We start from the raw sequence: 17198 nt of genomic DNA on the forward strand, positions 1-17198 counted from the left end.
CGCTGCACTGCATCGTTCTGGCTGAGGCTCAGTGAATGAGGAACACCGAAACACGACGAGACTGCAAGAGCGCTTCGTCTGGAAGAACATGGAGTAGAGAAGCGGGAACGAAAGCATAACAGGAGGGCAAGCGGTCCAAGCCGCTGGAAGGCTCGGCCTGGCGCGAGCCAGAACACCATGCGCATCTCACTTTCCGAGGCACAGCGAAGACGTGCAGCGCGTCAACATGGCCGAGACGTGAGTCTGAAGGGGACTCAGAAACGACAAGACGTTCGCTTTGAAGGCTTCGCCACTCTCGCCGCGGGCCAATTGAGAAAAATAAACGAGTTGCAGAGCATGCGGACGGCGACAAGGCATAAAATCTGTGCGGGGGGATGGAAGCAGTCAGCGCTGGTGCCCAGAGGGTGACAGGTTATGCTTATTCCGCTCGTCCCGCATGCGGCGGCGCACTCGTGTGTCAGCTAGGAGCGAAAGACAATGCTAGAAGTTTGTCCGCAGTGCGGTAGTAGCCGCTCGGAGTGAACTATTAAGCCTGATTCATGTATATCATCGTTCGAGCGAGTGCGCCGCGAGCGCACGGGATAGCGGGACGTATGAGATTTGCGAAGACAGAGGATGTACGATGACGATAGAAAGGGTTGGCCCGTGGTGCGAAGACCGGGCAAGTCGGTTGACGAGCGTTCGCCGGTGACAGCAGTCGTTGATGGGGACGGGCGAGACAGCCGCGGTGCAGGTATACGAGACTCGCAGGACCGTCTGCAAGCGAACTGAAGAGACCCCGTGTGTCAGGCGGCCGGGCTGCAGCGAGAAAAGCTTCACGACGAGGAGGAGGAGGAGGAGTAAGGAGAGAGGAGGAGACGGGAGAGGATGGCAGCGCCGGCGAACCCGTGTATTGCATGTGCGGTGTATTCCAGACGTAATCGAGGAATAGGAACCGCCCGATCAGGGGAGGCAGAGTTACGTTCGCCAAGTCCGAGCTGGGCGCGCGCCCTCGGTTTTTCCCTCCACCACCCGCTCCCCTCCCGCACCTTGCTCTCAAGGCTCTCCCCTTTCGTGGTCACCCCCCCTCTTCAGCTCAGCCATGCCTTCCGTTCGCGACGTCACCGCCGAGGCCTTCATTGCCGCCTACTCGTCCCACCTCAAGCGCTCTGGTTAGTCTCGACCGTCTCGTGATCGCTTCACGCCACGCCCAGACCGCCTTCGCCCGCACCGACTGTGACGCTCTACTCCGACGCTTTGAGCGACTGTGCGGCTCGCTGTGGAGCCGAGGGCCTGCGGATCGGATGAGGGGAATTGGCCCCTCGACTGTGGTGGATGCGCGGTAGGGCATGGAGGCGGGTGGAGTCGCTGCGGGATGGCTGGATGCCACGACTGCTACTCAGCATGTTGCGACAACGATTCGGCCCGACTCCCCTCACGCTCGACCTCGGCGCGCTCGCACTCGCCCCCGATCCGATCTCCCGCACGTCGTCCTCATCTGATCTGCATAGACACTCTGGCTTAGCACCTTAGGTGGCCCGAAAGGGCATGTCCTCTGCGTCAAAGCCGTAGGGTCAATGCTGTCGGTTTGGACGGCTGCGTGGACGGTCGTTGGACGAGCTGCAACCACCGCCCCTATCGCCTGTTCCGGGCAGCAGTGCCTGCTACCGATGCATGAGAGCTTTGTGACTGATCCCTGCCTTGTCTTGCGCTCGCGCAGGCAAGCTCGAGGTCCCCATCTGGGTTGACGTCGTCAAGACCGGCACCCACAAGGAGCTCGCTCCCTACGACGCCGACTGGTACTACATCCGCGCCGCTGCCGTTGCCCGCCACATCTACCTCCGTGCGTTGCGACCGTTCGCCTCCACTGGCTCCCGCTGCCTTGCGTTGCTCACGCGCCGACTCCCACAGGCAAGCACGTTGGTGTTGGTGCGCTCCAGAAGCTCCACGGTGGTTCCGTCAACCGCGGCAACAGGCCGTCGCACCACCGCGTCCGTCCTTACTCCGCCTGTCACCGAAGAAGATCCCGCGCTGACTTGACTCTTTGGTCGACAGGACGCGTCGGGCTCGGTCGAGCGCAAGGTTCTCCAGTCGCTCGAGAAGATCGGCGTTCTCGAGAAGGACACCGCCCGTGGTGGCCGCCGCATCACGGTTGACGGCCAGCGTGACCTCGACCGCATCGCCTCGGCTATCGTCGAGGAGCAGCGCTCGGCTGCTGAGGACGACGAGTAAACTTGCTCGTCTTCTCATTCTCCAGGGGTCCACCGCCTCGGTTCGGGTCGAGCAACAGCCTGTACTGCGTGTGTAGGCTGGAATGAAGCCCTCCCGGGGTGTGAGCTGAACGAGCAGGCGTTCAAGCGAGAGCCTGCCTCCGTGTACAAGGTCCAGGCAACATGTGCCCGCAAGCGCTTTTGGCTGTCGGAAGTCGCTCGAGTATTAGTTCTTAAGCGCTCCTAGCGATAGCGCTGCACGATAACAGCGGCAGAGCTGCCCATAATGCTGTCATCAGTAGTTCCGTTCGTTCCCGCTGCTCTTCCTCTGCTCCGCGCGGCATTGCACGCTCGGCGATTCTGGCAGGATGCCGAAGCCAGCAGTCGACTATTCGCTGTACTACGTGACTGGCCGCGAACTCTTGCCATCGCCTCCGCCTCCCTCATACACGGGACCCGCGGATGCATACTACCTTCATCACCTAGAGGAGGCGCTGCGCGGCGGCGTGACAGTCGTGCAGATCCGTGAGAAAGATGTCGACGGCGGCGAGTTCTACGAAGTCGCGAGGAGGAGCAAGGAGGTCTGCGATCGTGTGAGTTCCGTCCTCTTGGTTGTGGCCGGCTCGATACCTCGCTTGAACACATGCGTTCCATGGAACACAACAAATGCCATCGCTGACCCGCCTCGTACGCAGTACGGCGTCCCGCTCTTCATCAACGACCGCCTCGACATCGCCTGTCTCCTCAAGGCGCACCTTCATGTCGGCCAAAGCGACTTGCCTGCCCGCCTCGCTCGCCAGCTTCTCGGCCCCGACGCACTGCTCGGTGTGAGCGTCAATACGGCAGAGGAAATGCAGATCGTGCTCGACGAGGGCGTCGCAGATTACGTCGGAATCGGCCCATGCTTCGGCACTCAGACGAAGAAGAACTTGAACCCGATCATGGGCCCACGAGGCGTGCGGGCCATTCTCGAGATCCTGGGCGAGAGCGATGTCAAGGCCGTCGTGATCGGTTCGGCGTTTGCAGTCCGATTCTGCGCGATACCAGCTAACTGGTCTCCGGCATCCCACAGGCGGAATTACCCCTTCCAGCATCCCGAACGTTCTTGCACAGACTCCTGCTCCCCTACCTTCCGGCGGCTACCGCGCGCTCGATGGGCTCGCAGTCGTGTCCACCATCGCTGCCGCACGAGATCCCGCCGCAGCTTCTCGCGAGCTGCGAAGGCTGTTCGACGCCCGTGTCATCTATGCCAGTCGGCTTACCGGGAGTGAGGTGGGCTTGACGGAGCTGCAAGCGGTTAAGGATGCCGCCGACATGCTTGGGCTGTTGCGGGAAGGCGGCAGCAAGCCACTCGTACACCACATTACGGTGCGCTCGGGTCGCTCACTTTCATTCGCTGCTTGATTTCATACTTAGAGCTCCCCTCTGCGCTTGCAGAACCAGGTCGTGATGAACGACTGCGCCAATCTGACGCTCGCCTTCGGTGCATCGCCCATCATGTCGGCTTCGCCCGACGAAGCCCCTCACCTCTCACAACTTATCTCGTGCCTCCTCCTCAACCTCGGCACGATAACGGATGCGCAGATTTCCGCGCAGAAGATTGCCGGCGAAGCCGCGAACCGCAACGACAAGCCCGTTGTGTTTGATCCTGTCGGCGTCGGTGCGACCGAGTACAGGAAGAAAAGCGCAAGCGGTGCGTGAACTAAGTGCACTGCTTATTGTGACCGGACTGACGGTGTTGCCGGCCTCAGGTCTCCTCAATGCCTGTCACGTCTCAATCATCAAGGGCAATGCAGGAGAGATCGGCGCGCTCGCAGGACTGTCTGAAGTGCAATCTCGCGGTGTCGACAGCGTCGGCAAGGGCTTCAAGGACCCGGCAACCGTCGTCAAGACCCTTGCAGCGCGCGAAAGTGCGTTGCCACTTCCTTCATAGTGCTCGACAGTATCAGGCTGCGCGCCAGGCTGCTTCGCCACCTGTTCTGTCTGACCCCTTCCGTCACGCAGAGCTTGTCGTGGCCATGTCTGGCGAAACAGACTACGTATCGGACGGGCGTATCACCTTTGCCATCGAGAACGGCAGCCACTGGCAAGAAAGCATCACCGGATCGGGCTGCATGGCGAGTTCGTACGTTATCATAGCCCATTGATCTCCTCTCGAGCTGCTGACGTTTCCTGTCACAGCGCCGTGGCGCTCTTCGCGGGTTTGAGGCACGCGAGCGGGAGCTTGTCGGCAGCTCTTGCAGGGTTAGCTGACCCCTTCCTTCCTGACACCGTCTCGCAGTCCGGTGTGCCGTGCTGACTTGCCTTGCCGTCGGGACAACAGCCTGGTTGCCATCAATGTTGCCGCGGAAGTGGCTGCCGCTCGGTCGGACGTTCAGGGCCCCAACACGTTCCGCGCGGCGCTCATCGACGAGTGCTTCAGGCTCAAACCAGAAGATATCGTGCAGCGCGCCCGTATCCGCAGGTTGTAGGCTAAGCGCGACAGGCTGGGTCGGCTCGAGCGCAAAAACAGCCTACCCTTCCTGTACCGGAGACATGCAACGCGGTCTGGCTTTGTGACTTGTCACAACGATAATAGATGTATACAGGGTGAGCGGAACGGCCTAAGAAAAGAGAATGCTGAAAGGCCTTCATCTTGTTGCTGGCCAGATCGTCTTGATCAGGTAGAGCGGTTGTCTTCACGCCGCTACAACTTCATTGCGCTCGACCATACGAGACAGTCCTCTTGCGTGCTGTCTCGACTCCTGCCGCGACCAGCATCATGAGTTTCTCGTCCGACGACTCGAGCCCGACATCGAGTCTTCCGAGCAGTCCGTCGACTTCGGCAACCTCGGCTCCTGCGCTTCCGGGCGCGTCCGAGTACCGTGCACCTCTGAGTGGAGAAGCGCCTGAGCCTTCGATTGATGGCACTTCGGTCGGTGGCGGAGAGGGTGGCATCCGAGCCGCGACTGTTGACGATGTGGGCGAGGCGGAAAAGAAGGTGTGTGACGCTCTTACCTGAGCAGTGTCCACTCAGACAACCTCAACGAACCGGCGCTCAGCGCTCACCGCCGCCCGGAAGACCTGCTGACACACTCTGTCGATTCGTAGCTCGCGCTGAGTCTCAAGTCCCAAGCCAATGCGCACTTCACGCAGTCGCGTTACCGGGAAGCACTCGATCTCTACACCGCCTCACTCAATAAGGACCCGTTCAGCGCAGTCGTCTGGAGCAATCGCGCCGCTGTTCGCTTGAAGCTCGAGGAACACGGGTTGGCGATTGCGGACGCGAGTGCGTATCTACAGGACCCTTCATGCGACGCACTGGGCTGACAAGGCTCGGCTGCAGCGCGCGCGATCGAATTGGATGCCCGGGCCGTCAAGGTGCGAGCCCATCGGTGCTCGTCCACCGATCCTGGCTGACCACCTCGCGCCCTTCAGGCTTACTACCGCCGAGCGATCGCTAATCTCGCCATTCTCAAGCCCAAGGCTGCTATCGTCGACCTGAAGAAGGTGCAGCGGTCTCCTCGCGCCTTCTGGTCGACATGCTTTGCTCACGCCCGCCCTACAGGTCATCTCGCTTGAGCCGAACAACGCTGCCGCGAAGGCACAGCTCGATGCGACGCAGAAGCTCGTGCGACGATTGGCATTCGAATCGGCCATCGCTGGCAAGGAGGAGGAACCGATGAGCGCAACGGTATATACTTCCCTGCGCGCACGCGTTGGGTCGGTCCGCTGATGCAAGCTTGGTCTCCAGGTCCAGAAACAGCTCGATGACGGCACTGCACCCATACCTTCGGACTACGACGGGCCGCGTCTCGATAAGGACGAGCGCCCAACGGCTCAGTTCGTCGACGACATGATCTCGCATTTCAAGGACGGCAAGCTCCTGCCGAAACGGATCGCTTGGCAGATTCTCCTCGGCGCTTACGAGATCTTGAAGGAGGAGGAATCGATGGTTGACGTCTCAATCCCAGAGGGACAGACAGTTGATGTGTGCGCCCAGTCTCGACCTTGAGCGAAGATTCGTCGCTGACTTCGGTTTGCGCCCAGCATCGGAGATGTGCACGGTCAGTTCTACGACTTCATGCACCTCCTGTCTCTCACGGGCAAGCCGTCTGCGACACATTCGCTCGTCTTCAATGGCGACCTCGTCGACCGCGGCAGCTGGAGCGTCGAGATCCTCCTGACCGTCTTTGCCTACAAGTGTGAGTATCGACACGTTGGTTCTCACTCTGGCCTTAGGTGCTGACTTCTCGAGACAGGGCTGTACCCGAGCAATGTGTTCATCAACCGCGGCAATCACGAAACGTCCGACATGAATCGCGTCTACGGCTACGAGGGCGAAGCCACCAAAAGTCAGTGTCCCCATAAAGTTCGAGAATCGCGTGTGCTGACGCCGACTCGGCTGGCAGAGTACGGAGCGCAGATGTTCAAGCTGTCGGAAGAGGTCTTCACAGCCCGTGCGGTCTTTCTTTGCACTCAAAGCACGCCGACTTTCCTGACCACATAGCCCGCAGTCCCCCTCTCCGCGCTCATCACGGCGTCACAGCCCCCTCGCGTGGATGCCTCGCCGAATCCGCCGAACCCGACTTTGTACAAGGGTGCCAAACGCTTCTTCGTCGTGCACGGTCAGTTCCCTCTGCTCGAAGCGCGCCCTTGGCCCATTGACTGATGCTCAGTACACATGCGATAGGCGGACTCTTCTCCAATGACGACGTGACGCTTGACGACGTGCGCGGCATTCCGCGCATGAAGCTGAAGCAGCCCGGGCAGGAGGGCCTGATGTGCGAGATGCTGTGGACGGATCCGCAGACGGAAGACGGGCGTGGTCCGTCAAAGCGCGGCGTCGGCCTTGGCTTTGGCCCCGATATCACCCGGCGGTGGACCGAGAAAAATGAGGTGACCGCCGTCATTCGTGCACACGAGGTGCGACAAGGCGGGTACAGCGTTGAGCATGGTGGATTGCTCATCACCGTGTTCTCGGCGCCAAACTATGTACGTCGTTTGCTTCGGCTAGAGCTATTCCGCTCTATTCCTTCCTCGCGTTGTCGTGTTCTTCCACCCACCCGCAGGGATTGGCTTACAGCGCGCTGACCTACTCCCATGGTGTGCAGGTCGACCAGGTTGGTAACCTCGCCGCGTTTGCACGTATCGATGATTCGGGAGAGATCAAGTTCACCACGTTCGAGGCGCAGCCGGTGCGTGTACTCGCGGTGCCCGAACAGCGGGCCAGACTTACAGTCTTCCCCGTACAGCATCCAAACCACATCCGGCCCATGATGTATGCTGGCTCGATGGGCATGGGCATGATGTGATTTTCGCGCGCCGCGACCTTGTCCTCGTGCCAGGTCTATCGTAGCATCTTGCACCGCATCCCTCGCAATCTTGCATTGCCTGCATCGCCTGCATCTACTGCATTGCATGTATCGTCTGAGTGCAGGCACTACGGCCCAGAAGGAACGCGGGAAGATGCGTAGTCGCCTTGAGACTCGACGTCGCACGAACGGGCGCGTTTTTGTGAACCGGTGTACACTCGGAAGCGAGCGGACAGAGGCCCATGCGTGCGTGCCCGGTACATACGGAGCTCAGGCGAGCAGAGTTGACATCAGAGCGGCGCTGTCCGGCGCTTGCGGGGGTCGCTTGCTGCATGCGGAAGGCGGAGCCTCTCCTGCCTGGCAGCTTCGCGCTGAGCACAAGACGCTGTGCTGCCCTGTTCAAGGCTGCTTGACCGTGCTGTGCACTGCTGGCCGGCTGTGCGCACGTCAGTCGCAATCCTCTGGTGCGTGCTCTGTCGGAGAGGGTGATCGGCGACGAGCAGCCCGTCGGTGCCCCCGCCCGACGTTCCTTGGGCTTTGCTCGCCACGCCCTGGTCTCGCTGCCCTCGCTGCAAGTGACAGTGCCGCTTACGAGTCGCTCGACCTGCTACGCAGCCCGAAGAGCCTTCTGGTCAATCGCGCGCCGCCTCTGCGAGCCCGTGCACCCGCCCGAATCGCCTCGGCGCCCGCCTCTCCGTCCCACCTTCTCCCCCTTCCCTCGAGTGCAGCTCGCACTAGCGGCGCCTGTCTGACCGGCTCCCAACCTCCCCTTCACCTCTATTACGCGCCCTCTGGGTTGTCCGCGATCCTGCGCTGCCCTCGTCACCCCAGTGCGACTACCTTCGTCCCGGCGCCCCGTTACGCCCTCTCGAGCATTCACTGAAGGCTCGCTCGACGGCAGAGCATACAAAGACATTGGACATCCTCAACACCGACTCTCGCCCACCCTCAGTCCGATACCATGGGTTGCGGAGGCTCAAAAGACGCTCAGATGGAGGCCGACTACCAGACGGCGGTGCGCGAGCGACAGAAGGAGGAGGAGAAGGCTGTTGCACGGTACGTTCAGACTTCTGTCCGCACATGCGCTCCCGAGCGGCCGCCAGGCGATGCACTGGGCGCAAGAGCGTGGGCTTCGAGGTAACCCGATGCTGCACGCTCCTTTTCGGGCGTGCTATTCGGGTCGCCCGCGCATCTTTCTTAACGCAAAGCATGCGACCAAGAAGCATGCGATCGAGGGAGACTAGGACAGCATGCGAGGAGACCGCCTCACGCGCCCACTCCTAGCGTGGTGGGGTGTCACGCCCAGGATTGGCCGTGCCGCTCGGCGGGTCCCATCCATAGTGCTGACAGGGTATGTGTGTCTTTCCTCGCAGACGCGACATCAAGCTCCTTCTGCTGGGGACGGGTGAATCTGGGAAGGTTGGTTGATCCCGTCTGCCGAAATCCGCGACGCGAGACTGAATGTCAGACCTGCGCTGCAGTCGACAATCCTGAAGCAGATGCGGCTCCACCACCTCGGTGGCTACACGGACGAAGAGCGCGATGGGTACCGGGAGATTGTCTACGCCAACTTGGTGCGTCCCCTGCTGCATCGGCATGCCAGACCGTGGACTGACGATTCTCTCGTCTGCAGATCCAGTCGATGCAAGTTGTCATCGAGGCTTTGCACGACCTCAATATGCCCCTCCCTCCGTCTCTTCGCGACAAGGCCGCCTACATCATGTCGGTTCGCGTGTCGGCGCACGATCCCTGCCCGCCTATGCTTGACCCCATGGTGACGAAGGCGCTCGTTGCACTGTGGGCCGACCCGACGACAAAGGCGTGCGTGAGCAAGAGCAGGGAGTTCCAGCTGAACGACTCGGCGAGCTAGTATGTCTTCCCGTCAGTCCTCTAGCGAGTGTTGTCCGCGCTGACAGTGCTTCCTCTGTACAGCTATTTCGATGCGGCAGAGCGGATAGGCGCACAAGACTACGTCCCGACGGACCAGGACATCCTCCGCTCGCGTGTGAAGACGACGGGCTTGACCGAGGAGCGATTCCAGGTCGGCACTCTCAACTACGTCGTGTTCGATGTTGGCGGTCAGAGGAGTGAACGCAAGAAGTGGTGAGTCCGTATCATCTCGGCTCGAACGAAAGGCGCACGCTGAGCATTTCTGGTCTCGCAGGATCCACTGCTTCGAGAATGTCAACGTCCTGATCTTCCTCGTCGCCATCTCGGAGTACGACCAGACGCTCTACGAGGACTCGGATATCAACCGCATGAACGAGGCTGCCGGTCTCTTCGAGAGCATCTCGAACAGTCGCTGGTTCGCTCAGTCGAGCGTTATCCTCTTCATGAACAAGGTGCGTACAGCTCGTTCACCTTTGAAGTGGGCACGAGCTGACGCGTGCTTCCCGGCATAGACCGATCTTTTCAAGGGTACGAAGGCACGATCCCCCGCTCCTTCCGTCCGCCGCTAATCTACCTCTGCCTTCGCGACCTTGCAGCCAAGCTGATAACCTCTCCTATTTACGAGTACTACTCCGACTATGAAGGCCCGTCAGACTACCCAACGGGCTGCGCCTACATGGAGAGCAAGTTCCGCCCTCTTTACCGCAACGAAGCCGTCCGCCCGCTCATCGTGCACTTCACCTGTGCAACGTGTGTCTCGCCTCTCTCCTTTTATCGCGCATTCTCTCGCCCCGAGCCGACACTGATATCCGCTCGTCTGCGCAGCGACACGGAGCAGCTCAAGGTTGTATTTGCGGCGGTCGAGGAGAGCATTCTCAAGGCCGCGATGGAAGACCTCGTGCGCTGCAGCCTTCAATCGTCGCCAAACCCGGCACAGTGACTGACCGTCTTGACCTGCAGAACATGTTCTGAGCTGTCCGCTTGTCGGATTTGCAAGACGCGCCCCTCCGCCTCATCGTGACCGCCACCTGATCCTCGCTTGCTCTGCCGATGTAGCTCGCTCGAGCCTCTCCTGTCGTAGCCTCTCACCTTCCTCCTGCCCTCGCTTGCGTTATGTCTATTCCCCTGCGGTCTTCCTGTTGGTCTTCGCGGTGGTCTCGTTCCTCCCATCTTTCGTCCGTGCCTGCATTCGTCGAACTTGTTCCTTTGCCTGTTTCACTCGCATCCCTGACGGCTTCAACAATCGTACGGTCAGATGCACGAAGCAGGCAAACGGCTTGGAGGGGGGTTGACGTTCCCGGAGCTGGCGCAGCAGGGCCGACGGCCCTCAGCCTGCGGTCTCTGTCCGCGCTTCCATCACGCGGCATCCGCTCTGCACGGCGCACTAGCATGAGTGCGACCACTGCAGCCCGCGCCAGCGTCCCGCGCTACCGCGCGCCGGCGCTCGCGTCGCGCCTCCCGCCGCCAAAGCTCCCGCTCTTCCGATCTGTTGTCGCACACCCGCCAGCACCCTTCGCAGTCGAGGCGAACACGCGGGCCAAAGCCCAGGAGGAGCAGGAGCCGCAGGCTGGCCCGGCAAAGGCTGGCAAAGGACAGGGGAAGGCGTCGGCGAAGGTGAGCTCTCCTCCTTCGCGATGTGATGCACGAGACGGGCAGATCCCGCCTAGACTACGGGATCGGGGTGGGTCTGTGAGGTGCGCGGCGCAAGGCGTTCGCACGCCGTGGCTCGGCGTTTCATCTCGCACGGGCATGGGCTGTTCAACGGCCTAGAGCGGATCGCAGGCCATTCTGGCCTGTTCCGCTTCACAATTGAGCAATCCGTTGGGTTGGAAAAGCTTTATGCTGACGCGAAACACTTCGGTCGTCGTAGGCCTCTGCCGCTTCGACGGGGTCGACCAACCGGCCTCTCGTTGGTCCGCATCAGGTCCTGTATTCGCCCGCACCCCGTCCCCTGATCCCCTTGACCGCCTCGCCATTCAACCACAAGCTATGGAATCCACCAGCGCCCGACTCGGCGCAGACACGGTCAATCGACAAGGACGAGTCGGGACGACTCGCACGATTCTCTTCGCGCTTCGGTGGCGCAGCTCCGGCGGGCGAGGACAGCGGGACGAGCAAGAAGGGCGAGGAGGCTTTGTATGGTATCGAGGGAGACCTCTCGTGGCTCGAGGGTGTCACCGCTCAAAGCCCCGGAACGGCACTGGGCAAGCGCGATGTGGTGGGCCCGGCAAAGAAGGAGAAGAAGGGCAAGAAGTAGTTGCAACGCACATATCCAGGATCTCAATGGAGCGGTAAGACCTGCATGAGAGTGATGTCTTTGCCAGCCGTGAGCGAGTGTCAGTATTGTGTCAGTAAGATGTTGGCATTGTGTTGGCAAGAAGGGTGGCCCGTTATCGCTTGTGCATGTCGGTTGTGTACTCGGACAGGCGGGCTGCTACGCGTTGCGCTAGGCCACTTGTCCACTGCCCGCTCCAGACTGGTGGAAGGCCGGAACAGCACAGCAGTACAAACAGGTATGAGAATTCTTGCGGCCTGCACTGTCTCCAACCAAGGTTGCATGGTGTAGTTGGTCATCACGTCAGTTTAACATTTAGTTCACTGAAGGTCCTCAGTTCAAACCTGGGTGCGATCAATCTTTTGGCGCTGCAGGAAAGGGCCGCAAGGCCTTTGCCCGACGGTCCCATATCTTTTTGCTCCAGAAATGTGTTCCGACGCAGAAACTAGTTGCCCTGCGGGGGGAAGGGTTCGGGCGGTAAAGCGACGTGCGCGCTTTTCGCGCCATCCCTTAGAGCAGTGGTATATAAACGCACATGTTGTGGCGAATTGACAGCAGCCGTTCGTGTAGTCTAGTTGGTTAGGGCACCGCATTGTGGTGGCTTGCGATCCTGCGGAAACCCGTGTTCGAATCACGGCACGGACAGTTTCTTTTTGCTTCTTTACGACGAGGCTGAGAAGGCGTCTGCCCTACAACAAAGTCTGCAAGACAGGCTTAACCACTTTTTCATCAACCAATCTGTTGTACAATCTCCTACACTTACTTTACCGTGACCGGGGAGGGAGTTGGGCTTTCCTATGTGCAGAGTTTTCTTTAGGCTACAAATGGCTGTGCAAAGGAGACATACCTGAAAATTGAGCAAGTTCACTGTGTGTGTTGCCTTTTGCAGCTGCCAGCCACTGCATGCTAAATGCTTTGACATACCTCAGCTCAGCAAAGGAGGCACGGCCATGGCACGAGGGAAAGTGCCTCCACGTGCACGAGTGCAAGCGCAAAGAAGATTATTAATTGATGCTTCTCCTCTCCTTGTTGTCTCACTTTGCAGAGGGAGCCTGAGGCAGCTCTGAGCACAGTCAGCCCAGACTTGCATCTGCCACCACCCCCACACCGCTCTTGTTGCAGAACACGGAGGACAAGATCCACCTACAGCAGTGGTTGCCGCGTGAGAGAGCTGTGCAAGAGTCCCAAGAGCCTTGAGGAAGTTGTCGGCAATTTGAACTTGCTCTAGCCCAGACATCAACAGTAGCAAGAGGACAGATCCTCTGGGAGCGAGGCAGACCTTGTGCATGCTTGAAACTTCCACTGCTGCCACGGCTCTTGCCTCTGTCCTCAGACCTATCAAGCACAGCTATACTCTTGGCTTTGCTTGCGCAGTCATGACAGGACAAGAGTATTTGGGTTTCCAACAATTCTCCCCATACGTCAACTTCCTGTAGCCTGGTCTGCCTTGCTTCCTTCTTGCTACCATGCAATTGCACACATGTCCCCAGCTAGATCTGCATCATTTGTACTTGTCAGTTGCCTTGCTTTTGAGAGTGGCAATCACGGTGCACCACAGGCTGAGCACTGCTGTCCCCGTCCGGCGCCTAAACAAGATGTTTGCCCTTGTTGGCAACAACTTTGCTTGCCAGCACTTTGCCTGCCAGAATGCCCCTGCCACTTTGTCTTGCCGGTCTTGCAGGGCGCAATTGCCCAAACGTCCGCCTTGTGCCAGGAAAGGAGAGACCAGGTGCTTCCAGCCTTCCTCTTACATTCCCAGCGCTCTCTGGCCTGGAGGACCAATGTCACAGGTGCCTCTGTGACAAATGCACTATCTCTGCACTACAAAACGGGCTCTTGGGGCTAGGGCCACCGTACAGACGCCTGTGCAAAGGCAGGCTAGGCAGCTCTCCCTCGGAGTCCCTCCAACAGCAACCACTGGCCCACCCTGCAGTTTGCGTGCCTTGGCTTGTAGGTGCTGAGCTGCTCTGTAGTCATTATGTCTCACACTTTTAGTGCTCTCACAGTAGAATCTGCGTTCTAGAAACACGTCTGTGAGGAACATACGTCTGCAGGGATCCCAGTGGGCCACCCCAAACCCCTTCCCAAGAAACAAAGATGGCTGCTACCAACCGGTATTCTACAGGCAGAGTCTACTGTGTTCTGTGCCATCCGGTGACAGGCAACATGGTAGACATGTCTTGCTGACAAGCCCGCTAGGACTCTGACACAGCAAGAGTCAGGCGGGGGCTGGTGGGGTTGCAATCAACTTGCGGAGACTTACCTTGAACAGCAACAGCAGGCTTGGGGGCAGTGATCCTGGATGGTCTTGATTGGGAGAGTTGGCAAAGCACAACCAAGTCACGACAGGTGATGCAGAACGGCAAGGACCTGCAACAAGCGGCAGCACGGCTGGAGGCCTCCTTGAAAAGCCAGCCTGAAAGACGCAGCTCAGGCACTTGTTGTTCTGCGCTCAGTGACACGGCAGCAGACATGTGAGCAGGCAGGGGACTGCAGCAAAGCCAGCAAAGCTCCACTTATGGCAGCAAATGAAGCCGCTGAGAGACTGAAGTTGGTCAGATTTCAGTGAATGATGAAGCGCCACAGGCTGCAGCTTGCAAATACATCTTGTAGCAGAGAGAGCACATGTGCACATAGCGTACCTGCGACTGGCACAACATGCTGCAAGACATGGCAGCAAATGGGACAGTGCCTGAAGCAGCCGGGTTCAGTGAGAGCACCAATGAGAGCAGGAGTGTCAAACAGGTGCACAGCAAAGGCAAGATATGCTGGCAGCAGAAGCCCATGTGTGAGCCTGAGAGACTGAAAAACTGAGCAGCGGACAGACAAACCACGGCTTGGTGACCAAGGTCATTAACAAGCTACAGCTCACATCTGTAGCGCAAGAGCAGACATCCTCCAAAGTGTAGTCAGCTACTGAGCAGGTGAAAGGGAAGCAGCTGCAGTGTGAGCCGTGAGAGAGAGAGAGAGAAGACAGCAAGTCATTGAGGCAAAGGCCCATGTTGTAACTGGAATTCAAAGCTGCCGCTGAGACTGAAGTATAGGTTGGGGCTGCTGCAGTGAACAGTCAAGCAAAGCGTTTTGTGGGGAAGAAAGATGGATTCAGGGTAGGAGAGCAGGAGACCACAAGCGCAGCTGACGGAGGCAGATGCCTGGCAGAGTATTGTCCTCTGATGAGACCGGCTGTTCCTAGGGCACAAGCTACAACAAGCGAGAAGGGAGGAGCAAGTGCAGGCACGCAAGGCTGGTAAGGAGAGACCCTGCATATGAGGCACAAAATCCAATAGCAGATGCAGAGGTCCAGCAACGCCAGCTACTTGCAAGAAAAGAAAGCGGAGCCACAGCGGAAGGTGGCAGTTCTGTTGCTTGCAACTTGGCACTGCTGCAGGACCGCTTGGCGCTGGACATCACGTGGCTTGCAAAAAAAATTTTTTCTGGACATTCTAATGAAAGTCAAGCATCTTTCTATGGCAAGCACTGAAAGGTAGAGTGCCATTGATACATCTGCCGGTCTTTGTGCTGCTTTGTCAGTCTGCCCTGCCCCTGCAACCCTACAGACAGATTCTGTCTCGGGTGTAAGCGTGCTGACACTGACTTTCTGCTGGCTGTAGCTGATCAGTTGTGCCATGGGAAGAGAGAACTTGAGCCTTCAACCAGAACCGGCTGCCTTCAATTTGAGTCATGGAAGGAGAGACAAGGGGAAGAATCAAGGCTGAGCAAGGTACAAGAAAAGCTGCAGCAAGTGCCTTCTGTCCATCTGCACGTGGCCAGCTGATTGTTGCTTGGAGACTATGTGATGCAAGAAGAGCCGCTTTGGCACTGCCAATCTGAGGTTGACATACGAGGCGTCCTACAGCTGGAGGCGGAGCAAGCCAACGCCTGTTACCTGCAGAGCGCCCTGCGCCTCAATCACCCCCCACAGGCGTAGGCTTGCACGCCGTGAGCAACAGGAAGAAGCAAGGATCACTGTGCAATGAGTGGGTTGCGCCGCTGTTGAGGGTGAGGAGGGTGGGGGACCCCGGCAGAGCAGGAGAAATGGCACTGAGGCAGCCTTTGATGCCGTTGTCACTGCCAAAGATGTCAAAGAGGGATGCAAAGCCGGCAGGAGGGGCAGCGGAGGCAGCAGGGCCCTGCGCCAGGCGCCCTTGAGGGTGCTGCGGGTATTGCTTGCTGCTCCCAGGCGCAGAGAGAAGAGAAGCGCAAGTTTGCAATGCAAGGCTAACGGTTGGGAGAACGCAATGCAAGACGGAATTGCTCCCAGGCGCGGAGAGAAGAGAAGCGTGAGGGAGAACAGGAGATGCGCCAGGACAGGAGAGCACAACAACGGGATGAGGGAATCTAAGTCTCGGGGTTTGCAAGCAGCAAAAGAGAGGAGATAGCCGAGCTAGCAAGAGTCAAACCCTTGACCAAAAGGTGAGAGCCGCGAAATTATTTTACAGAGAAATGTGCCCTGCCGGCCTTACCGCGCAAAGACCACTGCACCATCAGCACAGGGAATGGGAGTTGCCGACCAGAGGGCAATCTTGAAGCTACGCTGCCGGAGGTGCATCAACACCCCCCCTCGCCCGCAGCGGTCGGACGCCCATGGCGGAGCGGTGCGTCGAGGAGGCGGGGAGCGGCAGCAACTTAGTCATTGCGTCGGCGACCATGCTGGCGGTGGAGATGTAGGTGACTTTGAGGACGCCGTCATTGACCATGTCCCGAGTGCTCGGTGAGGCGGATATGGCAGGTCCGGTCGTGGAACTGGGGGTCGCGCGCCGATGCGTTGGTTAGGGTTATTGTTGAGGAGGCGGGTCGGGGCGGCGGCGGGGTGGCCGAGCTTGCCGAGGAGCTGGAAGAGGGAGACGGCCTCCTTACCGGCATGCGAGAGGCCGATGTACTCCGCTTCGGGGGAGGAGGCGGCAACGCGCGTCTCGATTTGGAAGGACGACGAGATGGCGCCGGACAAGAGGAGGAAGACAAACCCCATCGTTGATTGCGACGTCGACGGGTCGGCGCCCCAGTCGGAGTCGCTGTACGCCTCAAAACCGGCGAGGGGCAAGTCGTCCGGGACGTACTTGACGCCGTAGTCGACCGTGCCCTTGATGTACTGGCAGGCGCGGATGACGACTGCCCAGTGGTGCTGGTCCGGACGGGCGGAGTATTGTCCGAGGACGCCGACGACGTGGGCGAGGTCGGGCCGGGTGCCGAGCATGGCGTACATGAGGGGGTCAACCGCCTGCAGGTAGCGCCGGCGGAGGTCGGGCGGCAACTGGTAGTACTCGGCGGCAGGGCGCAGCTGCTGGTTGGGGACCATGGGCGTGGGCGCTGTGCGACAGCCAGACTGGCCGAGACGCGCAAGGACGTCCTCGAGGTACCCGCGTTGGGACAAGAAGATTGAGTCAGCCGCGCGGCAGTGCACCTGTCTTCCGAGTTGGCCTTGCCGAGATCTTTGATACCGTATTCGGCTTTGAGCGGGGGGGGGGGGGGGGGGGGGGGGGGGGGGGGGGGGGGGGGGGGGGGGGGGGGGGGGGGGGGGGGGGGGGGGGGGCGGGGGGGGGGGCGGGGGGG

General features: G+C 59.6%; 6 protein-coding genes across 6 annotated transcripts; 5 read left to right on the forward strand and 1 right to left on the reverse strand.

Moving 5' to 3' along the window:
- Positions 1 to 1081: 1081 nt before the first annotated feature.
- JCM10292_005477 (uncharacterized protein) lies at positions 1082 to 2211 on the forward strand (the record flags this gene model as incomplete). Its single annotated transcript, XM_076652081.1, has 4 exons — positions 1082 to 1151; positions 1700 to 1822; positions 1891 to 1970; positions 2035 to 2211. 4 exons carry the CDS (start codon positions 1082 to 1084, stop codon positions 2209 to 2211), a joined length of 450 nt encoding a protein of 149 aa, XP_076502394.1.
- A 346-nt stretch (positions 2212 to 2557) lies between these two features.
- Positions 2558 to 4660, forward strand: THI6 (bifunctional hydroxyethylthiazole kinase/thiamine-phosphate diphosphorylase; the record flags this gene model as incomplete). Its single annotated transcript, XM_076652082.1, has 8 exons — positions 2558 to 2782; positions 2885 to 3200; positions 3262 to 3557; positions 3627 to 3882; positions 3941 to 4099; positions 4194 to 4314; positions 4371 to 4433; positions 4513 to 4660. 8 exons carry the CDS (start codon positions 2558 to 2560, stop codon positions 4658 to 4660), a joined length of 1584 nt encoding a protein of 527 aa, XP_076502395.1.
- Positions 4661 to 4950: 290 nt separating this feature from the next.
- JCM10292_005479 (PP5 family serine/threonine-protein phosphatase) lies at positions 4951 to 7483 on the forward strand (the record flags this gene model as incomplete). Its single annotated transcript, XM_076652083.1, has 13 exons — positions 4951 to 5169; positions 5280 to 5457; positions 5515 to 5549; positions 5607 to 5678; positions 5737 to 5862; positions 5923 to 6161; positions 6219 to 6373; positions 6431 to 6523; positions 6581 to 6628; positions 6686 to 6796; positions 6862 to 7163; positions 7283 to 7366; positions 7424 to 7483. The coding sequence occupies 13 exons, from the start codon at positions 4951 to 4953 to the stop codon at positions 7481 to 7483; spliced, it is 1722 nt and encodes a 573-aa protein (XP_076502396.1).
- A 961-nt stretch (positions 7484 to 8444) lies between these two features.
- On the forward strand, positions 8445 to 10345 carry JCM10292_005480 (guanine nucleotide-binding protein subunit alpha; the record flags this gene model as incomplete). Its single annotated transcript, XM_076652084.1, has 10 exons — positions 8445 to 8539; positions 8857 to 8902; positions 8965 to 9057; positions 9117 to 9352; positions 9416 to 9586; positions 9648 to 9825; positions 9886 to 9901; positions 9970 to 10123; positions 10199 to 10271; positions 10334 to 10345. The coding sequence occupies 10 exons, from the start codon at positions 8445 to 8447 to the stop codon at positions 10343 to 10345; spliced, it is 1074 nt and encodes a 357-aa protein (XP_076502397.1).
- A 417-nt stretch (positions 10346 to 10762) lies between these two features.
- On the forward strand, positions 10763 to 11630 carry JCM10292_005481 (uncharacterized protein; the record flags this gene model as incomplete). The annotated part of the gene is made up of 2 exons (XM_076652085.1): positions 10763 to 10987; positions 11244 to 11630. 2 exons carry the CDS (start codon positions 10763 to 10765, stop codon positions 11628 to 11630), a joined length of 612 nt encoding a protein of 203 aa, XP_076502398.1.
- A 4648-nt stretch (positions 11631 to 16278) lies between these two features.
- JCM10292_005482 (Ty1/Copia family ribonuclease HI) lies at positions 16279 to 16944 on the reverse strand (the record flags this gene model as incomplete). Its single annotated transcript, XM_076652086.1, has 1 exon — positions 16279 to 16944. The coding sequence occupies one exon, from the start codon at positions 16942 to 16944 to the stop codon at positions 16279 to 16281; it is 666 nt and encodes a 221-aa protein (XP_076502399.1).
- Positions 16945 to 17198: the final 254 nt, after the last annotated feature.

Source organism: Rhodotorula paludigena, assembly GCF_050403205.1.
Source record: "Rhodotorula paludigena JCM10292 DNA, Rt_paludigena_JCM10292v1_ctg64, whole genome shotgun sequence".
In the NCBI taxonomy this organism is placed as follows: Eukaryota; Fungi; Basidiomycota; class Microbotryomycetes; order Sporidiobolales; family Sporidiobolaceae; genus Rhodotorula; species Rhodotorula paludigena.